The sequence below is a fragment of the Lepidothrix coronata genome, unplaced genomic scaffold (assembly GCF_001604755.1).
Source record: "Lepidothrix coronata isolate B3197 unplaced genomic scaffold, Lepidothrix_coronata-1.0 Scaffold13, whole genome shotgun sequence".
NCBI classification, from domain to species: domain Eukaryota; kingdom Metazoa; phylum Chordata; class Aves; order Passeriformes; family Pipridae; genus Lepidothrix; species Lepidothrix coronata.
This window is the reverse complement of record NW_016690193.1, coordinates 3,326,086-3,349,616: the sequence shown is the minus strand read 5'-3', so window position 1 is coordinate 3,349,616 and position 23,531 is coordinate 3,326,086. Positions and strand designations below refer to the sequence as shown.

The 23,531-nt window shown below is 40.3% G+C and overlaps 1 protein-coding gene across 1 annotated transcript in view; it reads left to right on the top strand.

Annotated features, from left to right (window-relative positions):
- Positions 1–1,341: 1,341 nt before the first annotated feature.
- Positions 1,342–23,531, top strand: part of GATB (glutamyl-tRNA amidotransferase subunit B) — a 43,286-nt gene continuing 21,096 nt past the window's right edge. Inside the window, exons 1-5 of the mRNA XM_017805967.1 lie at positions 1,342–1,500; positions 3,451–3,601; positions 17,963–18,076; positions 21,095–21,293; positions 22,278–22,400. Of these exons, the coding sequence (XP_017661456.1) occupies positions 1,343–1,500; positions 3,451–3,601; positions 17,963–18,076; positions 21,095–21,293; positions 22,278–22,400 (745 nt within the window). The 5' untranslated portion in view covers position 1,342. The remainder of the gene's footprint in view (positions 1,501–3,450; positions 3,602–17,962; positions 18,077–21,094; positions 21,294–22,277; positions 22,401–23,531) is intronic.

Genomic DNA, 23,531 nt, shown 5'->3' with positions numbered 1-23,531 from the left:
AAAGTATCAAAAAACAACAAAATCCAGAGTTTGTGGAGGACAATTGCAAAGAGAGTAAATTTGTTGCAGAAATAACAATCATACACTAAAGCTTTAGCCTAAAATGCATTTTTCATCACAATACCTTGCATAGGCCCTCACTAAGTCATATCAGAATTATCAAAAACTCTTACCTATTTCATTGGCCTAAAGACTGCTACACAGGCTTTATATTAAGTTAGCTCATATGTGAAGAAGTTTATAGCAGGAGAGAAGGAAAAGGGTTACTCCAGTTCTTTCAGACACCACCGCATGTCCCAGATGACCTGATCTCTCCCTTTCTTCTTTACTGGACAGGAATTTTTTCTTGGTCACACTTTGTTGTACAAGGGAGGGATATTCCCCAAGAAAAGGAACGTGACAAACTAATTAAAACAAGGTTATATTGTACAAACAACTATAGATCAGTGTCTGCTGAAGGTATCTCTCAACTGGTTCTTTCTATAAAGAACTTCCAGTTAATTTAACTTGTTTACAATATAAATATATTGGAAAATTAGTGCTCTTGAACATCAATTATAAAACATTTTCTTATTTGGATAAATTAAATTCTACATGATTCTGAACCATTGAGCATGTTGTATTTGAGCTTGGGAAAACAAGAGGGTGTAGGGGTTGCAAGATACTGTCAAGTGCTTGTGTGCACCACTGTCCTCTGCTGGAGGAAATCGCCTCACTCACGTGTTTGTGACTGATCAACTCCTGTTGGCAGTAGATGACATAGAGCAAAGATGACATAAGCAACAGCTTATGTTCATTCCCATTTAAGCTCCACAGGCCCGTGTCTTAAGATGGAAGGTCATTAATTTTATTGTCTGTGACACGTAGCTGTGTAAACATTTAAGGTGTTTGCATCTGCCCTGGACAGCGTTCTCTATTGCCGTGGACCTGCAGAGACTGGACCCTGCAGTTTACAAGAAAATCCAAGACTTCAACCGCATGGTACCTTATCATTCGACGCCCAAGGATTGCAAACTACCACCTATAAAACACCGACTGGTTTTGTACCAGCGTGAACCCAGAGGAAAACCACACACAGGCATCTGTGAGGACCTGAGCCGCCAAAGACATTTCAAACAACAGCTACAAGAGAGTCACGAACGCAGTGCCTGCGTCCAGCTCCAGCATTCCCGGGACAGGCGTTCCCAGACGAGGCAAACAACCCGCATTCCCAGTTATCTTTGGCGGCGCCAGGGCGAGCGGCCTGATGGGAGTTGTAGTCCGCCCTCTCCGCCCCGCGCCGCCATCCCGGACTGCATTTCCCAGGGGGCGCTGCGGGAGCCTCTGTGCCGTCAGCAGGGCCATGGCGGCCATGGCGGCGCGGGCCTGCGGCGGGGCTTGGCGCCGGGGCTGGCAGCACGGCAGGGGGGTGCCCGGGCCCGCTCTGAGTCCTTTTCCCCGCGGGCAGCGGGCTGTCGCCTGTAATGCGAGAGTCGGGGCGGTGCCGGCGGGGAAGAGCGGGTACGGTGCCGGGAGAGGGGCGGGTGGAGGTGGATCCCCCTTAGGGCATCCCGCCCTCCGGGTGGAGCCGCAGGGTGGGGGCACGGGAGCGGCGGTGATAGGGACAGGTCCCGGGCTAGGTGCTCTTCTGAGCGGAGTAATGCGTGTACAGCTTGCAGGTCGCTGGCAGCACCTTGTGAACGCGTGTTTGCGTCGCACCCTTCCCCAGAGCCCACGCGGTGGTTGCCGCGGCAGCGGGGCCGTGGCCCTCTGGCACGTTCGGCTGCGATAAGAGCCCGCGGCTCGGGTGCGGGAGCACCCGCGTGTGCGGAGTGTGAGCAGCGAGGGCTGCACCAGCGCTCCCGAGCGTGGTTTCAGGGGTCGTGCTGGTCCAGAGGAGGCTGTCTCTCCCAGTGGAGGATTGTGAGACTTTGGGCAGCGTGCGTTTCATTCCTGGTGCAACTGAAAGTTACGGCAAAGTTCTGCTGTTCTTTGGTGAGCCAGAGGTTTTTCTCTGCACAGCTGATCACCTCATGAAAGTTGCGCAGACACCGGCGTAAGCGTGCTGCTGGTTGTTTAGAGACACACAGAAACATAATCGTGGAACAAACATGGCAGGAAGCTCCACGCTTCTTATCAGCGTTGTTAGTAGGACTCGAGGACTGACTGCAGCACCTGCCTTTTCCTTTGAGTGTAAGCCAAGACACTGATTAAGCGAAGCCTGGTGTAATTTTTAATGTCAAGATATGATGGAGATGCATTTCTAAAGAATGCTTGAGACAATGAAATGAATTTGTCTCCCAAATTTGAAAAAACCCTACATTTTTCTCTAGACCTTGAAGCATTTTTATAGATAGTTGAAAACACCAAAGAAAATACTGTGTTTTGGTGAAAGAAAATGTATTAGCTCCTTTAGGCACCCGAACCTTAATCTTTTATGATAATATTATTATACTTAAAGCAGTGATGTAAGTGACACCTGCATCACTAGTTTGGTGTTTGTAGGAATGTCCTCTGCTGTTGAAGGGCAGATGGAGAACTAAAATCCTGGCAATGTATTATGTTCACCTTTGGAAGGAACACTGTACTTGATGTATTTGTTTGATGTTTTTTCATAGCTTGCTTATCTCCTGTAGCTATCTGGGTACTCGTGCTGCTGAAGTATTCTGCCATAGAAATGTGATTTCATCGCTGAAATATTATTTGTGCCACTTCATTTGTACAAGGCCAGATAATTACTTAGAAAAACTGTCAAGCAATTCATACTGTAAAGGTGACCTTTTCCTCTTGTCCATATAAAGGTTATGGATGTGAGAATTGCAATTACTTTTTAGATAATATGGAGAAGCTTTATTCTGTGGAATATGCTCAGAGAATAGTAGCTCTCTAGTTGAAATGATGATTTCTCTATTACCAGATTACTAATGTTTATGCTAATATACTGCTAACGCTGCTCTGGAGAGCCACCTTTCCCAGCATGCAAGTGACTAGCTGGCAAAGAATACATAATTTATTATGCCACCTGTCTGCTGGAGATTTATCAAACTACCTGAGAAGTAATTCATATTTATGATGATTTTGTGATTTTCATGAGGCACCAAATTAGGGTTCATCGAGCATGCAAGTCTGCCTCATTAATTTCTCTAAGATTTCTCATGTAAGGAAAAATTAAAAGTTTCAAACCATTACATTTCCTTTTTTTATTACATTCTTTTTTGCGTATAATGAAGACACTTTGCCATATAGTCCCCCCCATATATTGTCAAGTAGTCTCATTTCTGCAGTATTGCAGCACAACTTTTTCCATTACACTGTAGATGTATTTGCAACATCATTTGCAATATTTTTACAATTATATTTTAATTTTTGTTAATAAATGAGGAGTTTTTAATTCTTGTATTTCTAGGTGTTTGTGGGTTTTAATGTCATCTATATTTAAACTGTTTTTCCCTCCTCTTCTTTCCTTTTCAGTCTTGCTCCATGGGTACCAGTGGTGGGTCTGGAAATTCATGCACAGATCAGTTCCAACTCAAAACTTTTCTCTGGTTCCCAAGTCCAGTTTGCAGCACCTCCTAACTCTTTGGTGTCTTTCTTTGATGCTTCTTTACCAGGAACTTTACCAGTAAGTTAAGCTACAGTTTAATTTATGTCAGGATTAATGTCAGACAACTTTGCATATGTTTCTAATGTTTTATTCTTCCCAAGATTTGACTATGGAGCTGCTTTCACCTAGTTGTCTAATTTCTGGTTGTTTGATAACCTGAGATGCCTAGTACAGTTTCTTTTCAATTTCCTCACTCCCTGGTTATTGCCACAGATACTTGATATCCTCTGCAAGGGAAAAAAATTAGGAGTGTCTTCAACATGCTGAATGAATCGCAGTATTTCTCTGAGGCCAGAGGGGGTGTATTTGGTTAGTATGCCACACAGGAAATTCCTTAAATATGAGAGATGCCTAAAGCCCTATGAGAGAAGAATATCTTAGATTTCTGAGTGGCCATTTGATGTTACTTTGCCATATGTTTGTTTATGTAGCTGTCATTCGCCGTTTGGAATGTCTCACTATGGAGGTACTTTGCTTCCTAAGTAGAAAGTCTCTGACTTAGGAAAGTGTAAACCATTGCTATTTCCAGAGCAAAGCAATTATTAAAAAAAAAAAGTAATCTCTGTGAGACATTGTGGAATAATAGGTCAGAATAGCTAGCTAGCACTTAGCAATGAGGTTTATTAGTGCAAACATAATAAGTGTTTGAATTCACAGCTTAATTATAACCGTGATGGCTATGACAGTACTGCTCTAGAATTCTCTGAGAATTTAACAAGTTTAATAAAAAATTAATGGTTAAAAAATTATAACATAAGCTCTTGCTATACAGTGAAAATAAATATTGAATAGACTTACCATTGCCACATGCAACAAGCATGCAGAGACTATAATGGGGTCTAATTATTTAATGCAGAAGCATTTCACTGAGTATATGCATTAGAGTGGAGGTTTGAATTCCAGTTGCAGATATGTATTTTTTTAATCCAGTGAAAGCTTTTCATCACCATAAAACAGCCTTAAATAATATTCTGAAACTGAGGATTAACTTATGGCTGAATTTCTAGGGTCTCAGTATATGTCATGTGATCCTTAAAAAGGGAAATGATTTGATATTTTCATTCTGTAATTGCAAAGGTATTGAAAACTAAGGAAGTGAAGTTTAGATGTTGATAAAATTTAGGCTTCAGTCTGGTCACAGTGGCAATTCAGGGCTGAGTTTCAGACCTAACTATATGGAAATTCTGGAAACTTTGCAGAGATAATGTGAATCTTACGCAATCATTTGGTTTTAAAAGAATCTAATTAGACTTAAAGACAGAAAATGAGTTCCTTTCATTTGGGGCAGAGCTAGGTTAGGTAGTCACAAAATATAAAAGAGTTCAAGATTGTGGTTTTAGACCATCTACTTAACCTTCTGTTAATGCACAGAAATCCTTCTAAATTGTCTAATGCTTATCTTTAGTCGAGTAGAAAAGCTGTTCTTGAGTGAACAAAAATTAGTGTTTATGAAGAGTTTAATTTTTCTGTATGTTACTATTAAGGGTGGTGTGTATGTGTGTGTCTTTTTCCTTTATTAAAGTGCTTTAAAATGAGGCTTGTTATGACCTTTGCGAGAAACCCCCAGTACATGGGGGCTTCGGTAGAGAATATAACTACACCTGAAAAGCAAAAAGCCAGGACGGTTAGGTTAATTTAAAAGTAGTGATGCTGCGTTAAGTTCTACCAGCAGCTTTTATCTATACAAAGAGAAGAAATATTTTTATTAGTGTAGTATTAGTGAACATAGAGTTGAAAGTGAATGTTACGAAATACACGTTCCTGCATGTTGGAATGTGATGCAAAATCCAGTCAGTAGTCATAGCTTTATTTTCCCATTGTACTTGCACTGGTCAGAGACCAGTGTTTGTTCTGGGATCAGCTGGGCTTGTTTTCCATGTGTTAACTTTTATATGGCAGTAGTATCTAAAGAAGAATTGGATTTTGAGGAATTTTGAGAGATGGAAGGTCGTTTTTGAAAATTCGAAGTATTTGTAAAAAAAAAAAGCAAACAAACAAAACTCGTTTTAACAAATGTTACTAGGTTACTACCTAACAAGACTACTTAGAAGGTAAATATTTGGCCTTTCCTTTGGACTCTGTTTTGTTGAGAAATGGAAAAAATAGGAGGGAAGTTTTTATACAGTAATTGTGCTGTCCCTAGCAGAGAATAATTGCTGTTTTAAACTGAGAACTGTAGGGACAGTTTTCATTGTCACAGGGATTAAATCTACTGTGTGACTGATAGACAGTTGTGCTAGTATTTGCCACTTCTCAATGGGACCAGAAATGATGGTGCTATTAGCACAGGGGAGCTTTTCTGGTTGCCATACATTACTGGGTCACTAATGAGTGTAGGCGTGAGCCTTTGCTGTGCTCTACTCAGGAGGGGTGAAATTAGAAGAATGTGTTTAGCTCTCCTCCATCTTTCCTCTTCATATTTTCTTCCTGTAATATTAATACAGCTTATTTTATGCTCCTGCTGCAAGTAGGCCTTAGGAGGACCATCATAGTGTTAGTGTCATGACCATTTCACTGTGCTGTGCTCATAAAGTGCCTCTGAGATACAGCTACAAGCAAGAAGAGCTATGCAGGTGCACTCCTATGTGGTGTGAGACAGAAAATAATTATTATAGAATCACAGAATCATGGAAAGGACCATGATTGAGTGGAAAGAACCTTAAAGATCATCTAGTTCCAGCTCCCCTGCCATGGACAGGGATACCTTTCACTAGACCAGGTTGCTCAAAGCCCCATCCAACGTGGCCTTGAACAATTCCAGGGATGGGGCATCCACAGCTGCTCTGGGCAGCCTGTGCCAGTGCCTCAACGCCACCCTCACAGTAAAGAATTTCTTCCCAACATCTAATCTAAACCTACCCTCTATCAGTTTAAAGCCATGCTCTATCATTACAGGCCCTTGTAAAAAGTCCCTCTCCAGCTCTCTTGTAGGCCCCCTTTAGGTACTGGAAGGCTACTTGAGGTCTCGCTGGAGCCTTCTCTTCTCCAGGCTGAACACTCCCAACTCTCTCAGCCTGTCTTCATAGGAGAGCTGCTCCAGCCCTCTGGTCACCTTCATGGCCCTTCTCTGGACTTGCTCCAGCAGGTCCACATCTTTGTTGTGTTGCAGGCCCTGGAGCCTGACACAGTGCTCCAGGTAGAGTCTCACAAGAGTGGAGTAGTGTGTGAGAATCAACTGTCTTGACCTGCTGGCCACACTGCTTTTGATGGAGCCCAGAACATGGTTGGCTTTCTGGGCTACAAATGAACATTGCTTGCTTATGTTGAGCTTCATCAGTCAACACCCCCAAGTCCTTCTTCTCCAGGCTGCTCTTAATCCATTCTCGGCCCTCAATCCGTTCTCTGCCCAGCCTGTATTGGTGCTTGGGATTGTCCTGACCCAAGTGCAGGACCTTGCACTTGGCCTTGTTGAACTTCATGAGGTTTGAGCAGCCCCACCTCTCAGGCCTCTGGATGGCATCCCTTCTCTCCAGCCTGTTGACCACAGCACACAGCTTGGTGTTGTCAGTGAACTTGCTGAGGGAGCACTCGATCCCACTGTCCATGTCACTGACAAAGACTTTAAACAGCACTTGTCCCAGTACCAACCCATGAAGAGCCACCACTTTTTACTGGTCTCCACTTGGACAGCATACTGTTGACTGCAACTTTTTGAGTGTGACTACCCAGCCAATTCCTTTTGCCTTGAGTGGTCCATCTGCTGAATCCATGTTTTTCAAGTTTAGAGACAAGATGTCATGTGAGACAGTGTCAGATGCTTTGCGCAGGTCCAGGTAGATGGTGGCAGTTTCTCTTTCCTTATCCACCAATGCTGTAACCCTTTTGTAGAAGGCCACCAAATTTATCAGGCACAGTTTGTCCTTAGTGAAGTCTTGTTGTCTGTCACCAAACACCTCATTATTTTCCATGTGCCTTAGCATCATTTCCGTTGGCTCCATGATCTTGCTGGGCACTAAAGTAAGACTGACCAACTGAAACTGACTGATGTGGCACATCTTTGATTAAAAAAGCAGATTTGGAAGTAGTGAGACTGAATGGCAAATCCCATGCTACCGAGCACGCTTTTTGTGCCCTGTGACGATGAAGCCCCTCACCACCAGACCAGACAGCATCTTACTCAAATTACTATAAGACTGTCCCTTCTTTGGGACTACATCAGACTACAGACATTACATTTCATGGAATGAAATGTGCAAAGGCCTGGTTTTTTTACCTTGTGAATGGACTCAGCAGTGATCTCAGCTTGGTGTCTTCAGAGGAATTATTATGCTATACGTGGTAGCAAGTAGTGCATCACACCTGCAGACTGAACTAAAATTCTTCTGTGGATCCATGAAGATGGTTGCACTCCCAGTCTGATTCAGCCTTTTTGAAAATTCTAAGGGTCTTTATAAAGGTTTTTAAAACTAAGATTAGGCTCACAGAAAGGGAATCCATGGTTATCTATTGTCATGATTGAGGTAGCTGACTAAAGGTTAATTGTAGCTCAGACACAGAAATAAGATAGTAGATCTAGTAGCTAAAGGCTGAAACCTTTTTGTCTGTGCTTAGTCTTTGTTGCATGTTTTACTTATGTCTCTTGCATGACAGGAGTGAAAGCATGATCCTATTGTAGGCAGTCCTTTGTAGGCAAGTGTACAAAGAAATAATCTAGGATTTACATAACCAAGGTTTAAATTAATAAGATTTGAATGAATATTAGCCCTACAGTCTTAAGTATTTTGAATTTTTTAATACCTTCTCATGCATTTGAATTTCATTTTCTTCACAGTGTGAACAGCATCTGTTTTATCCTTTTTTGCGAGTTTTCAGAAACACCCGGTAATGAACAATCTCTTTTTTTAATGAAGAAAAGATAAATACCCTCTGACCTTGGAAGAAACAGAGTAAGATCTGTGTTAAACACTCCTGTAGAGTGTCATGAGATGCATGGCTTTATCTGAATATATAATTTTTTCCTGTTCCATTGGACATCTTCAAGGGCTTGACAACTCACTCATTGCTACCTTGTACTCAGATTTTCATATCCTCTTGTTTTTAACTCGTTTAATTTCCCCTCTGTAAACAGTATAGAGGGACACATTTTGGTCCTGCGTTGTCTTCTCTCACTTGTATAATCACAGTCAGGCAACTGGATATGCCTTTTCATGGAAGAGGGTGGTGCTAGAGCAGCTTGATATCAGCCCATGTTCCTTCTGGCATTGCACCACTGGCAACCTAAACTCCAAACTCGGGCTTCTCCAAAGGTGACGAATGTCAGTGCAGCTCTGCGCAGTAGCTGAGAGCACGCGTGTTGTGCTGTTGCCTTCCACAGCTCGCGATGCTGTACTGCTGAGATGGCTGCCCAGGGATGTGACAGGGCTAGTACCCAGTTTGGGATTGTAAAGGGTCTTTCCTATAATGACACTGCATCCATCTGTTCTTGTCAGTGGTAGATACACAGAGTTTTTCCAGATGTTTTGGGTGACAGATTATCAGACTTTAAAAACATGTACAATTCATTACAATATATGGGATTTATCGGATGTATTTGCTTTCAAAAGCACTCAGAGGTTTGTGTGAGATTTTGGTGGATCTGTCAGCTATTCATATGGGAACAGAAACAGCATTTTAGACCAGAATCTATACTTTACAGCTTGAAACTAGATTTTTTGATATCCTGTGCCTGTTAAATCTGGAGGTTGCAGCAACTACTTTACCAACACGTGCTTGCAGTTTTGTTTTGACATTCCTGCTGGCATGCATGTGAATTTACTCCCTTCTTATACTACTTTGTTTTGAAAAAAACTTTGCTTCTTAGTGTGACTTTTGATGACTACAGTTTAAATTGTATGCCCTTTTGATGGGGAACTGCCCAATCTTCTGATTGTTGTGTGCATGTTGGTTTAGCTTCCGCTATATAAATTTTCTTCTATTCTTTGAAACCATGTGATGTCTGGGTTGTTGCTCTCCTCTAAAAATAAGTTAGTGGCACTGCCTGAAGAGAAAAGTGAATTCATACTTTTTTTAAACCATTTACTTACGTCTAGGTTCACTTAAACTGTTTGTTGTTTATTTCAATAAAACTGCAATAACTGTATTTAGGGAAAAGGAGAGATCTTCTTAGAAATTGATGGTACCTTTCTGTTGCAGTCCTTTCTTTACTGATAATATTTGGGTTTGCAATGCATTGTGACTCTTAATCAGCGATTAAGAGTCTTTTGTTGTTCACACAGTTCCAGCTTGCTGGACTTGCAGTTTCAGAAAGCCTCTGTAAAGGAAATCCCACATAATTTAGAAGAAAAACTAGGGAAGTGAAATAGGCTTTCAAGTCGTTGCTCCCTGAGGATGCCTTTGCAGTTCATAGATCCTGAAATTTCTGAGTTCATGATAGATTAAAGCCTACCTACCTGATTTCAAGCTATTAATCAGTTCAAAGCTGTTGTGCTGGTCAGAAGAGGTCTTTGAAAGATGAGGCAGGCTGGCTTCAGGTGCCTTTCAGGACTGCGTTATGGTGTGGGTTGTTCCTCATTCTATTTCTTTGCCTTTCATAGGATCATTCACAGCCCCGGGTTTACCTGTGGAACTCACCTCCTTCACTGCCCTCTGAGAAGTGGTTTCCTCAGTCACTGCAGTTGCTTAGCTCAACTTTATTTCATGCTTAACTGTAGATCATTTTTCCTGGAGATGTCTCTGCTCTTGTGCTTTGAAGTATTTGATGACAGTTGTTGCTCTTCTCTCAAACTTTGAAAGAGTCCCCTGTAACGTTTTCTCTTGCTTTTTGCTGTGTCTCATGTATTTGTGTGTATTTCTGAGACTCATTCTGTGTGTTTTAATCTTTATGTCAAGGTTTACAATTCATATAGTCCTTTGTCTCCTTAGCACCTTGGTAACTGTTGAGCTCTCTCTCAGCTTCTTATTCTTGTGGGCTCTCCTGTTCACCCTTAACAGGTCCCTCTGGCTGATGTAAACTTGACAGTTAAAATGGCATTGAGCTGATAAAACATCTTGCTGTCACTTATTTCAGTAGATCCTTCAGTGCTGTTATCTATATATTTTCTCTTACCTTGTTTTGTGGTTTTTTTTTATTGCTTTACCTTTTGCTTTACATAGGTATTTTTCTACTTTGTAGTGGGGAGCAGGAGTTTGCAGTATCTTGTTTTCTTCCTTTCACACAGTTCTGTTACTGCAGTTATTGTGCCATCTTTGATACTTTTGGACAGCACAACCATTACATGACAACTGGACATATCGGTGTCCCCTCCTTCTGAATTCGGTTGGAAATTGCTGCTGAAATGCACACCAGCTTTTTGCAGTAGCTTTTCTCGGTGGGCTGGGAATTTCTCAAAGTTGGACCTGTGAGGGGATTTATTGGTACAAATTTCTGTTGCTTCTGTTATGAGTCACTACACATGCTCTGGCTTCCTTAAATGTTTGATTTTATTTAATTTTTTCACAGTATGTAGACAGTCTAGTTCCAGGTGACCCCCTTTCAGGAAATCCAAGGTGGTATATTGTGTATATGTGTATGTAAGCAGTGCTCTCTTAATCAAAAGTTTCATGATTCCACCAAAGTCTTAACTTTGCAAACTGACATCTTGCTGCTTCATTCTTCTTCTTAACAATTTTTTTTCAAGATTTTTTTCATTGAAAGGTGTTTAAGGAAGTGTTGTCCAACAGTAATAACAGATAATGGTAGACTGTGTCTTTGTTCTCTTCATGATTAGCTGTCTTGAGTATAATGTTGCATAGCTGTCAGGTTTATGTATTTTGTTTAAAACTTATCTTGGTGCAATTAGGCTGTAATTGGTTCCTGGGGTAAAATTAACTTCTTCGCGTTCTCTCTGATTATCAGTCACCTTGCCACCTTAAACATGACTGTATTTGATTTTGAGAGGATTGTGTAAACTTCTGCAAGTGGTGTTTATTAGTTACATGTGTGGATTTTGCCACTTGGACCATTGTTTTCTATACAGAAACAATAATTTTGCAATTTTGCTGCCAAGTTCAGTCAAATTTGCCTTCAAAAAGATTGAGGCTTGTAGACGTTTTTTGTGAATGTATTAGCAAGCATATGAAGAGGAAATTATTGGTTGAATCTCCCCACTGATCTCAGCTTTATTTGGCCTGCTGCTCTTGAGATATTTGTGACACATGATACTCATTTTGGGATGTTTGATAAAATGATAAGAAGATGGGGAAATCATGGAGGAGAGAGTTTTGGGGTCACTGCTTATGTAAAACAAACTAGGGATGTTATTTAGAGGAGATTATTCTCTGTTGATTCTGCTGTTCCAGAACAACTTTTTTAGTTTGCTTTCTTAATAGCTCTTTGCAAGACTTGTCACATATTGTTTTCCTGAATCAGTGAATTCTTGTATCAAGGTGTGAAAGACCACTTCTGGTTTACTCCCATTTGTATGTTGTGCTCACTTAAGAGAGCTAAGTCAGCCTGCAGGGAAAGGTGGCTACCTTTCTGAGGAACAAATAAGCATATTTCAAGAGACAGCAGTTGGAGGAAAAAAAAGAACGAGGGAGTTGGAGGAAAGGCTGGGAGTTCAGCATGTATCTAGTGTGAGCTCACAGATACACAAAGATTGCAAGAAGGAGCAGTGGGCAGATAGCCAAAACTTAGAAATAATAGAAAATGACAGTCAATGTGTATCAAAGGTCAGAATTTGTTACAACTGGAAAACCAGAGAGCTGACTTCCACCAAGACTACAAGCAAAGGCTCTGCAAGGATAAACAGGGCAGGGCAGGGGTTGGTTTATAACCTATTCGGTCCTAAATGCTCTGAATTGTCTCCATTTAAGAAGTTAAACATTATCTCTGTTATGTTGAAGAGGGCAGATGTTCTTGTTTAAAAGCCTTTTTTGGCCTTCTTTTGTGGAACTCAGTGTAGGAAAAAAAAGGTCTGAGAAGGTTCACTTCAGGGCTCCTGTTGACTTTGTATTTGATCACGTTCTGTAACTTAGGGTTTAGCCATCGCTCAGTCCACTTCCTCCAGCAGGAGTGAAATGTTTTCACTGGATCTTCCTGTATTTAACTTGTCCTGGATCAGATAGCATTAGTAAAGGTTTAAATTTCAGCTGGCATAAAAGAAGGAGTATCCTTATGGCAGGTCAAAAAAAGCCATGTGGCAGATGCAGAAGACTGCTGTCAACAGGGAGGGCTTGGATGTTCAAGAGGTACTGGACTTCTTTATGGTAACATCATATAAGCACAATTTTTGGTTATGGATATCATGAACCATTGTATCACCATTGCATTGTCCTGTCTTCCCTGTGGGTTGTCCTGCTTGGAACTGGTCCTGAATGGTAGAACTTTGTTTTTAGCTGCTGCTGCTGGGATCTGACATACAAAGATCAGTGGTTTGGGGCAATGCCACTGGATTGGCTGCTTTCCTATGACCCCAGAGAACAGATTTATTCTATTGAGACCATTGAGCACTTTGCCCACACAGTGGTCTGAATGGATTTTTCCTCTTGTGTTTCTTTTAGCAACTCCCTGTGAGTTTGAGAAACCCGTCAGTGTGTCACTATTTAAATAGCTTTGTATCTGGTATTACCTTCCTGTTTTTCTTGTTCCCGGGGGTCAGCATTTCTCCCTACTGCTGCTGAATTTTTCTGGTCATCACTGACACTGGAAGCTGCTTCCTCCAGTTCTAAGCCTCGTGATGCAAGCTTTCAGGCTAGCTCTTCAGCTTTGAGAAAGTGTGCCCTCTTATTCTTTTGAGTACACATGAAGTAATGTGTTTGGGAGCTGGGTACTTCTAATGTCAGAACTGCCTGGTTTTAAGATATAACTTGAATCAATGCGTGCTGCATCACCACAAGCCAACTTTACCATCAGAGGAGGTCAGCAATAATAATAATGTTTGTGTAACAGCATATAGCTTTGGTACCAGACTGGAAAGGTGAAGTTAAAAAAGGTAAAGTTAAAAAATGCATTAAATGCCCCTCCCCCCATCTTCTTTGCTCTTTCAGATTCTCAGTTGCCATTTTGTTCTCTTAAGCTGGAATCTCTTTCTGCTAAGCTAAGATCTCAGTTTGAAGCATTTGGTGCTTTGTTCTCTAGTGTCTTGCCTTTTTCCTTTGGGGTAAGAACATAGTGTTCATACTGGGACAGGAAACATGCTGTAAAGTAGATGATGGACTGACATGCAGAAGACCCTAAACTGAAGTTGGCCTTTTTAAATTCCACCTGCAGTTTGAGATCTCAGGTTTTGGAACGTGAGTTCTTTGCAGACCTTACAATGACAAGATTTAGTTGGCTTGGTTTTTTAACTTTTCACTGTATTCTTGGAGGGATGAAGTCTCATTGTAACCTATTGAAATAAATGGCTCATTTGGGAAATGATCAGGTCTTCATTTATATTATGTACATTCTGTACATGCATATCTACAAGGCAGTCAGTCCCTTCTCTGTGTGTGGGAGGATGCCAAGGCAGAATGCTGCAGTGAAGTACTCATCTACAGTGTCAGACTGAACAGCCACAATTACATTTGGACTAAGTACATATAAGAGTAGCTTATTTTGAAGTTTAACTTATGATTGCACTTCAAAGAACCATGTATTGCAGCAAACTGGTACTTTTAACACAGCAAGAATAGTAAGACTGAATATATCCATTAGTGGAAGCAAATAAAAATCAGAGTGATATGAAATGGGAGTACTGGGAAATACGATTAGATATATCTGATGAGGTTTCTAAAGATTACTGCCTGGTCTGCAGAGAGCTGTCTGAGTACATTGCACTCCCTTTTTCTTTCAGCTGTTACTTTGAATGAAAAGGAGCTAAGATTAAGTGTTTTTTTGGTAAACAGTCCTGTAGTTAATCTGATTAATGCTGATTTTTTTCATGATTGTAAGTAGGACTGAAGGTGTTAAGATAGTCAATTAATATTAAATCTACTTTATTAAAATGTGTGACCTAGAATCAAAACCTTTAAAAATTTCTAGGGAATTACTTTGATTTTACTGGTTTTAGTACAAGCAGTACTTTGTTCTGTAATATAGGCTACCTGAGTGCAAACATTATTGCAAAAATAATTTTCTTTGGTAGAAGGTAACAAAAATAAACTTTTTCCAGGAGAGACATCTTGATGCTTCTTCTTTTTTGCCTCCCAATTATATATTCTATATAATACTCATTAGCAGAATAAGAAGATGCATACCTACCCTCTTTAAAATGTAAAAATGGTAATTTACTAAATACAGAAATGTATATCTTCACCTAAAAGGATACCATCTTTCTTTAATGTATTAATATAAGGAGTAAACCTGTTGTTAAAGAAAGAGCTGTTTAGCGCTCAGTTACCATGGTGCTCTAGCAGAATAGGGTAGCTACAAGGGAAACGGCGCTGTTGTTGTGATGCCATTGGTAAGGTTTTTCATGAGTTTCCAATACAATTTACATTGCTTTTTGTGATAGCTCTCTAGGATTTTTTTAAATATTAGGAGGCATGCTTCCATTTTAGAGGACCAGAAATACTGAAGAAGCCTTTATAGACTCTTGTGTTTTGTCCATAGCTATTGCAGGAAGTACACGGCCTGCTTTCAAGGCCAACACTTTGCTAACATACCAGACAGGCAGCTTGTCAGTTCAAGCCAGTAATTTAAATCTTTGGTGCTAGTCAAAGCTGTCAACTTAATAACAGCCTACTGCATAAACAAGCTGGAGGACTTATTCTAGGTCATTAGTATGGGAAATTTCACATACTGAATTGATGTTTATCACTGCAGATTATTTGAAAAGCCAGGCTTGTTTGAAGGAAAAGTAGTAGTTTGCTTAAACAGTTCTGCTTTGTTCTCACAGCCTTGATCACTGGGATGGGTAGTAGTAGTCACTTCAGAAATGAAGCAGTATTAAACAGATAAGTTTTCATTTTTGAGGAAGTAGAGAGTCGTCTCGTTGGGGTTTTTTCCCTTTTAAAGTGACACAGGACAGAGGAAGCAGATTGGCATGGTAGACATTTCAGTATGCCATAGTGGGAAAGATCTGCTTTGCAAGGCCTTCTATCACCACAGAGATTGATAAAGGAGTAGCATAGGAAGTTGAATGAGTAGTGGTGCATATACAGTGATTTGGCTGGTATTAGCCAGTACGCTGGGGACACATACACATTAGAGTCATCTAAATGCTTAGTAAATACTACATAAAAAATAATCAATACGTCACATTTTTGTGCCTGTTTTTCCCCAGAGCCACCAAAATGATTCCTCAGCAGTAGTGCAAAAGGTTCTCTCTGGTATGAGTAGTATGTGTGTGGGAATTATTTCCTTCACCTCACAACAGTGTTATCCCTTATGACAATGAGTAAGACACACTCAACCCTGTTTGAAACAAAAATGGAAGAGCAAGTGGGCAAAGGCAGTATTTGTAGTGTAATCATTAGCTAATCTCGACCTGTGTTTGAACAATGTGCTATGAAGCTCTGACTGATTATGACTCTTTGGGATTTGTCTTGTTTGCTGATTGCAGTCAGTCATAACCCCTGCACCATCAGGAATTGTAGCAAGATACTGGTTCACTGCTTCCTTGCAGTGGTGTTCTGAGTTTACCAGTTCTTATGGAACCTTAATGGGTTTCCAGTGACCATTTTTTTAAGGGACTGACTGACATGGTCCTCACTAATTTGTAAAGCTGAGCAGGACTGTGCCATAAGGCTTTAGTAGGAGGAAATTTGCCTGTGTATTTAGAACTATGATGATATTTTAAACGATGATCACTTTGACTAGCATGATTACAGAATTCCTTAAACAAAAAAAAAAAAGAAAAATATCTTTACTGTCTGCAAGCATTTAATTGTTGACAAGAGGAGTGCTTACTATACAATGAGCTGCAGCTATGCTACTAAAATAAATTAATGTTTCGTAGTCACCAATTTTGCTTTAGATTACAAGTCAGGACTAATTGTGTTCATTTTGTCATGGATCAGTATTTCAAAGGGAGATTGTTCTTTTTTTCTCATTTAGAATTTGCTTTATGTATCTTTTAAATTTTTTAATAAATAAAATATGCCTGAGCAGATGATGTATTCTGGTTAGCCATATATAGCTACACTAAAGATCTGAAAGTTCCCTTGTTAAATGTCTTAAATATTTAATTTCTTTTCTGTATAAGCAATTTTTAAGTTTCTGTTACAGTAACAGTTTCCCATATTCTCTCTTATTATTTTGATTTTTTAAATACTAAATGAATAAAGCAAAGAGAGTAATTTTCCAGCTGAAGATGTGGGATCATGGGAAATGTACAGCTGCTTAATATGTTTTCAGAATTCAGGTTGGAGAATTTAAAAAAGTAAATACTGTCAGAAACGTGGAATAAAACATTATTTATTTTATGTTCTGGTCAATGCAGATGAAATCATGTACATTCTTTTGCATAATGTGCCCCTTTAATGGTCCTGCTGGAAGTAGACTTTTTGGCAGCTGTACAGTGCAGAACAGGATGGATAAAGTTCTGTTCCTGTTTCAAAATGCTGGAAGTGTGAGAATGTCAGAGTTGTACTAAAACAAATTCAGTCTTTTTTTCCTTTTCGGTTTCATCTATTTGATGTTAGTTAAACAAGCTGTTAAATTAATGAGAGCACATCTGAAAACAACGTAACTTGTCAGTACTTTTTGGAGTGAAATTTTCTTTCTCATCTGGATCCTGACCCTGCTGAGGAGGTACAAGGATGTAGTGCTGATAGTGATGGGTCCCTGGTGAGAAACCACATTTAACTCCTTTGTTTCTTCGTGAAGGCCTTTGTGGGTCTTCAGATCACATGGCATTCTGCAAGAACCTTAATCCCATGGATTACCTGGGTACTGGAGACATGTATACTTGCCATGGAATCAATTGATGTCTTTTGGATTCTGTTTTAGTAAAGCATGTAAGTGTGCTTCATTTCATCCTAGTCAAGCAAAGTATTAAAATCTATGGTATATGTAGATACTCATGAATTCACTGTAGTTCTGTGGTTACAGTTTTTCTGAAGTGTTTTACTGAAATGGCACTGCAGTCCCTAGTGCAAATCCCCTGTGTTTCCAATTCCCAGTATGAGCTGACAGCTAGTTACAAGTCAGTTATCATTGACTGTGATTTGTCTCTTGTACCCTCAAAGATTCAAAAGCACTGGAACATTTGCAAAAGCAGCAAGCCAGAACAGTGTACATCTCCTTATGTAGTATGACAAAATGACTGAACAGCTTGTTTTTTCATCTTAAAGCTTTGCAGATTTATAGCTACCACAACTTTAATGATGAGTAGGAACTACCCACACAAGGAAAGAGATCTAATGGTGACTGAAGGCAAGCAAAATTGAATATGTGCTCCTTATAAGGCAGTGTGTGGGAGACACATTTGTTACATACAGAATATCTGAGCAAAACCATGTGTCATGTTTCCTTAGGTTCTCAACAGGAGATGTGTAGAAGCAGCAGTGATGACAGGCCTGGCACTCAAGTGCAGCATAAACAAGAAGTCCTTGTTTGACAGAAAACACTACTTCTATGCAGATCTGCCTGTAAGTATGCAGTATAGCTGGTCCCTCTGCAGCTGTAGGAAAGGACAAGTCTGGAGCATGGATGGCAGTGGGGCATGAGTGAAGAGATGCTTTTTCTGTTTTCAGTCAGTGCTCTGCTCACTCCAGATGCTGTGCCCTGATGAAATAGGCAGCTGTACCCTGCTGCTCACTGATTGAATATGATTGCTCTGATTGCTGACTCCTTGCTTAGCTGCACAATTCCAGTAGCTTAATGTAATTGAATTGGGAGCTGGAGCTGCTTTGTCCCTTAAGTTGTCCATTCCTGGTGGTTAGTACTAATTGTCTGTTAGGGTAAAAGCACTCTGATAATAGTCCTTCATTTAAAGTGAATGTATAACAAACACAGGTTCAGTGGGATAAACATAGTAGTCCCTTTTTTGCCCAGGCTTAGGGACGTAAAAATATTTAATTTCCCTTCAAAACTTCCTCAGCCATGGTTCCAATAAAGGAAAAAAAAACCAAACCAAAACCAAAACAACTGAGAAATTAAGTCTTTGCAATATGTTTTATTGGTAGCTTTCGTATTGGGTAGAAGATGTCACTGGACGTCAAATGTGTTTTGCTGCACTTATATGGATGTATTGAAATATTGATATCATTTAAGAACCTGACTTCGGTCATTGCAACAGGATCCAGCAGTGTTTGAGCCTTTTTTTCTATTTTAATGAAATTAAACCTTTCTAATGTTAAACTTTTTTTATCTGTCAGCTTATTTGTACTGAATGTTCAGTTTATCACTCTGTCAAAGGGAGGACACTAGTTTTGCTTTCTCTGGTTTTGGGGTGAAGATCTGATGATTGCAGTAAAAAAAAACAAAACTGGTTTTATTTTATCTGAGAAAAATCAGGCATGTTAGCTGATTCTCTCTTTAGGTGAGGTGTCTTAGACATCCAGAGAAGCAGAGTGGGAGATTTCTCAGGTCCCAAATTAATGTGTAGGGATGCTGTATTATTAACCAAATTACGTTCTTTCCCACTCTTGTTCAGACATTTGAAATATTTCGAAGTTACACAAAACATTTCCAAATACAATTTCTCCCCAACTTTGAAGGAGAGTTATATTATAGTTGTCTAGTGGAGACCTGGATCTAAGATGAGATTTCTGTTCTGTTCTCTTCTACATTGGAAACTTGTGGCTTTTAGTTCTGATTTGGTTTCTTGAGATAAGTTTGCTAATATTTGTGAGCTCTTTGTTGGGGGCTCTGTAGTGATCTCCTCGGACGGTGAAATGCAAACTTAGCAGTTTGAATTGCCAATACTTTTTTTTTAAACTTGTAAAACTATCTTAATGCCCATTTCAAGACCTGAAGGAGAAAAAAGTGAATAGCAGGAAATAAACATGACTTTCAAAATTCCTCTACACATCATAAGGAAACACCAAAACCGTAACAGATTTGTTTGCAGGCTACCTTTAGTGCCTGTGCTGTTAAACTGAAAACAATTTCTTATATTCTTGTGATGTCTTCTATCAGTCTGCTGCATAGAAACCATAAGGGATGAATGCTCTCACAGTTAAGAATCTGCATCCATGTGCTTAAGAGGAGAACAGTGAGGTGGAAGAAGGTGTGAGCACCAAGCGGGCTGCCATTGTCTGCAGACATGAGTTACAGGATCCTCTGGTCATATAAGCATGGAAATTTGGTCAGGGAGATGCTGACACATTTTATTGTCTTGAAACATATAATTCTGGCTTTCTGCTGGCTGATTTCTGTAGTTTAAGTACTGACAGTAAACTACCAGACCTGCGTTTCATAGTGAACAGTCTAGTCAGGAACCCTTTAATAAGATGCAGAGTTTAGGCTAACGAGCTGTATAGAATGAATAAATCCAGCTCTTAGGGTCATTTGACAATGGGATTATTGTTACTCCTGAAAATGAGGCTTTTGATGGGAAATGGGATTCATGTTATTTGTTGTCACTCACTATTTCAAGCTTTAAAAAATCATTTTAATGAGAAGAGCTGTGTGATTAGCACAGGCTGCATAGAGTCAGTTATTTTATCTTTCTTATAGTCATTATGACCAGAAGGTCATGCACTTTGTTGCATATATAAATTCAGCTGTTCACAGGGCCAGACAATTGTTCTCCATTCCAATGCCCTGTCACCATCTCTGCATTTCAGAGTAAGTTTGTCATCCCTGCAAAATATGCAGATGCTCCTCCCAGTTCATTTGCGTCTGGCAGATGTTTTTTTAATTCTCACCACTAGTGCCCTGAGCAGGTGAGGAGAAGTGATGGGGACCCCACCTCAGCTGTCAGTGATTCACTCCTGTATTTTTACATTGTTGCAGTTATACCAATACCTTGTCACTGGCAGCCCCTTTTCTGGCCAGCAGCTTCCCCTTTGAGTGGAGTCCCAGGCATGAGCGGGCATTTGTCAGCTGTGTGCCCTATGTGGGGTCGCAGTATCTGTCTTTTAAATTGCTACATTAATGACATTGAGTTTTCTCATTTTCTTGATTTCCATGGCCCCACCCCTTCCCTCTAATGATGCAGTTCAGAGCAAACAGAGATGGATATTCAACCTGTTGGGAGGATGAGTGATAGTCCCAGCTTGGGGATGGAAGTACAGTAACTGGCTTCAAACAAGATTTAACATGGTCACGGAACCACAGGCATGGAAGAACCTCTTCCAGTCCATTTCCTGCCCCAGGGCAGTATCTGAGAAGTTTGTTATCCTTGGCAAGAGATTGTGCAGTTGATTATTTATTATTTCAGCGTTAGTATGGTGTGTATGCTTACCTGAATTGAGGAGTGCTCTTATTTTTTCAGACTTACAGCTTTTTACAGTTACGTTGAATTCTAGACCCATCTTCTAGCTTGCTTCCTTTCCATCTGAGGAAAATAACTTCTGAATTTACACGTGCATGTGTTCTGTCCTATGGAAGATGTTGCATTTTCAGCTTTGTTCTTAGTCAATAATATTTGCACTTGGCCATGACACTGCTTTGTGAAAACTGAATGTTTCATTTGAATATAAAGCTAATATTGTTGACAGGCTGGCTATCAAATCACTCAGCAAAGAGTTCCTATTGCGGTGAGTGGAAGTCTGTCGTACAGTCTCTGCATAGACAGCAAGATGAGCCAGATGGTGACAAAAACTGTGAGGATTAAACAAATTCAGTTGGAGCAAGACAGTGGAAAAAGTCTCCATGATGACACAAGGAGCCAGACTCTCGTGGACTTGAACAGGGCTGGTAGGCTTGGATTATTTTCCTTTTTTTTCCCTCCTTTTGGTGTAAGATGAGTCTTTTAAAGGTAAATGGGTGACAGGAAACAGGCAAAAAATAAAAACAGCCTTATGTCTTTCTCTTTTCAAGCAAAAATTCACCAAAATGACTGTTACATTAGAAGCAGATGAATACTTGATTTTTTTAGTGGCCAGTGGACTTTCCCATTGCTGTTGTTTGATGGCAACTGGCAATAGCAAGTTGGAAATCTCTTGGCTCCAGTTTGCTCAAAACTATATGTGTCGCTCACATAGAGCCACTCAGCTATTTAAGTTCTTGCACTGTATGTCTTGTTTAAAAAAAAGAGTAAAATATCACAGACCCAGGGAATCAAGTTTGTATATAGAAGGAGCAGCTGTGGGAATTTGTCATTGAATGAGTCAGACATTTCTTTTAATTATTAGCTTTGAAAAAAATGTAAATTTTCTCTTAACTCGGAAATTGTAAATGAAGAGATCCAAATTAGCACACAACATGGGCAGCAACCTGACTGGCCTAGCTAACTGAGACACAGTGCTTGGGTGTCCACTGAAGTTAAGGGCTGTGCCTGCTCGTATTCTTTGAAAGCTAGGTTCTGAAGCGAAAATTTAGACTACATCTGTTTACAGTTCTGTCATTTCCAAAATTAGTTTAAGATAAATAAATCTGAATCTGGAATTCGATTGGCTTTAAATGTTCTTCTAGAGAAAGAAGAGGAATGGGTCCTTCTGATCTGCATGTGATCAAAGGATGGAGGATTGTCTATGGTTTGTTACTTTTAAAAAAAGGAGGAAAAGTTTTTATAGTAGTCTGCAGCTAGGCCCATAGTGACAGTTACTGAATAATACATGGGGGTATATGGTTGTTTGGTTGTTTGGTTGTTTTGAAAAAAGCCCAAATTCTGTCCCCTGTTTATCCAGTTGCCAAGATCAAAAGCTGTTGTTGAAAATCTCCTGTCTCTTTCCCCGATAGGAGTTGGTCTCATGGAAGTTGTCATGGAGCCTGATATGTGCTGTGGGGAGGAAGCAGCTGCAGCAGTCAGAGAGCTTCAGCTCATTCTTCAAACACTTGGGAGCAGCCAGGCAGTCATGGCAGGTACTGAAGGGGGAAGGGCATGTTTCTTTGTCACCAGTAATTCTCTGCATTTGCAGGAGTTTTGCAGGTTCTGGTTATTTTGCTCTGTGGTTGTTTGTAGTGCATAGCCTTTTGTAGCTGTTGTTTTTACAGTCCTCAGAGTCTGTCCTAGTGTCTGCCATGCTTCAGGTCTCCTTATAGGCCTGCCTTTGTCTACAGAGCTTTGCCATGCTAGATGTTATATTTCCTCACACAGTAATTTTACAGAATAAACCTAGGCAGGAAGAAATGTCCCCAGGGTTCTTGTGGTGCTTCTCCCTGTCTGTCTCCATCTTGATTGCCACAGCACTGCAGCGTAGAAGATCCGTAGTAGGGATTAATTGTAGAGTATGGAAGTTAAGGGACAAAATAGTGGGACCATGGATCATCTTCTAAGTTGTCTTTTAGGTCTCAGCTAGTCATAAAATCAGCATAGAAAGTAAACTTGGGCTGCTGTTGTGGATGGGATGGAGTAAATGACAGCATGACGCAGACATGGTGCTGGGGTTAATTTTAGACAAGATTACCTATCTTTCTGAGACCTGCTTCCTCTTGTAGGAACCCCTGTTCCTGGCACTGGCTCTTTCTGAAACTTAAGGCCCCAATTCTGCTTTTGCAGAAGCATAGCCTGTGTTCAGCCTCCTAACTGGTGATTCTGTCTCATGTGTTTCTATTAATTGGAAAATTCAGGTCATGCCATTTTTCCTCAGTCCTAATGTTACCAAAATTTACAACCAGCCCATGGTTACAGCTGGCATACAGCAGGCTTCTGCTCGAGAGTCCAAAAGTATGGTTTTAGGCATTCATCCCCTCCACACATACACATAATTATCAGCTGCTTATTAGTGTTCACAGTGTAAGCTATATTTTTGCCTGTGACAGTTGGCCTCACTGTCTGGCAACAAATTCAGTCCATTATACAAGTGGATGTCTCCTAGAGAACTGAGTCAGAGTGGCCCATGTATCACCCAATAAATGGGATCCAGTAAATGTTGGCTAGTGATGCAAATTTAATTTAGTGTAGGCGGAAATAATAATTGCTAGACATTATCTATTTCTCTGAATCTTTTCTCACAGTAGTGTCTCTCATATCAAATGAGGCATGGTTGTCAA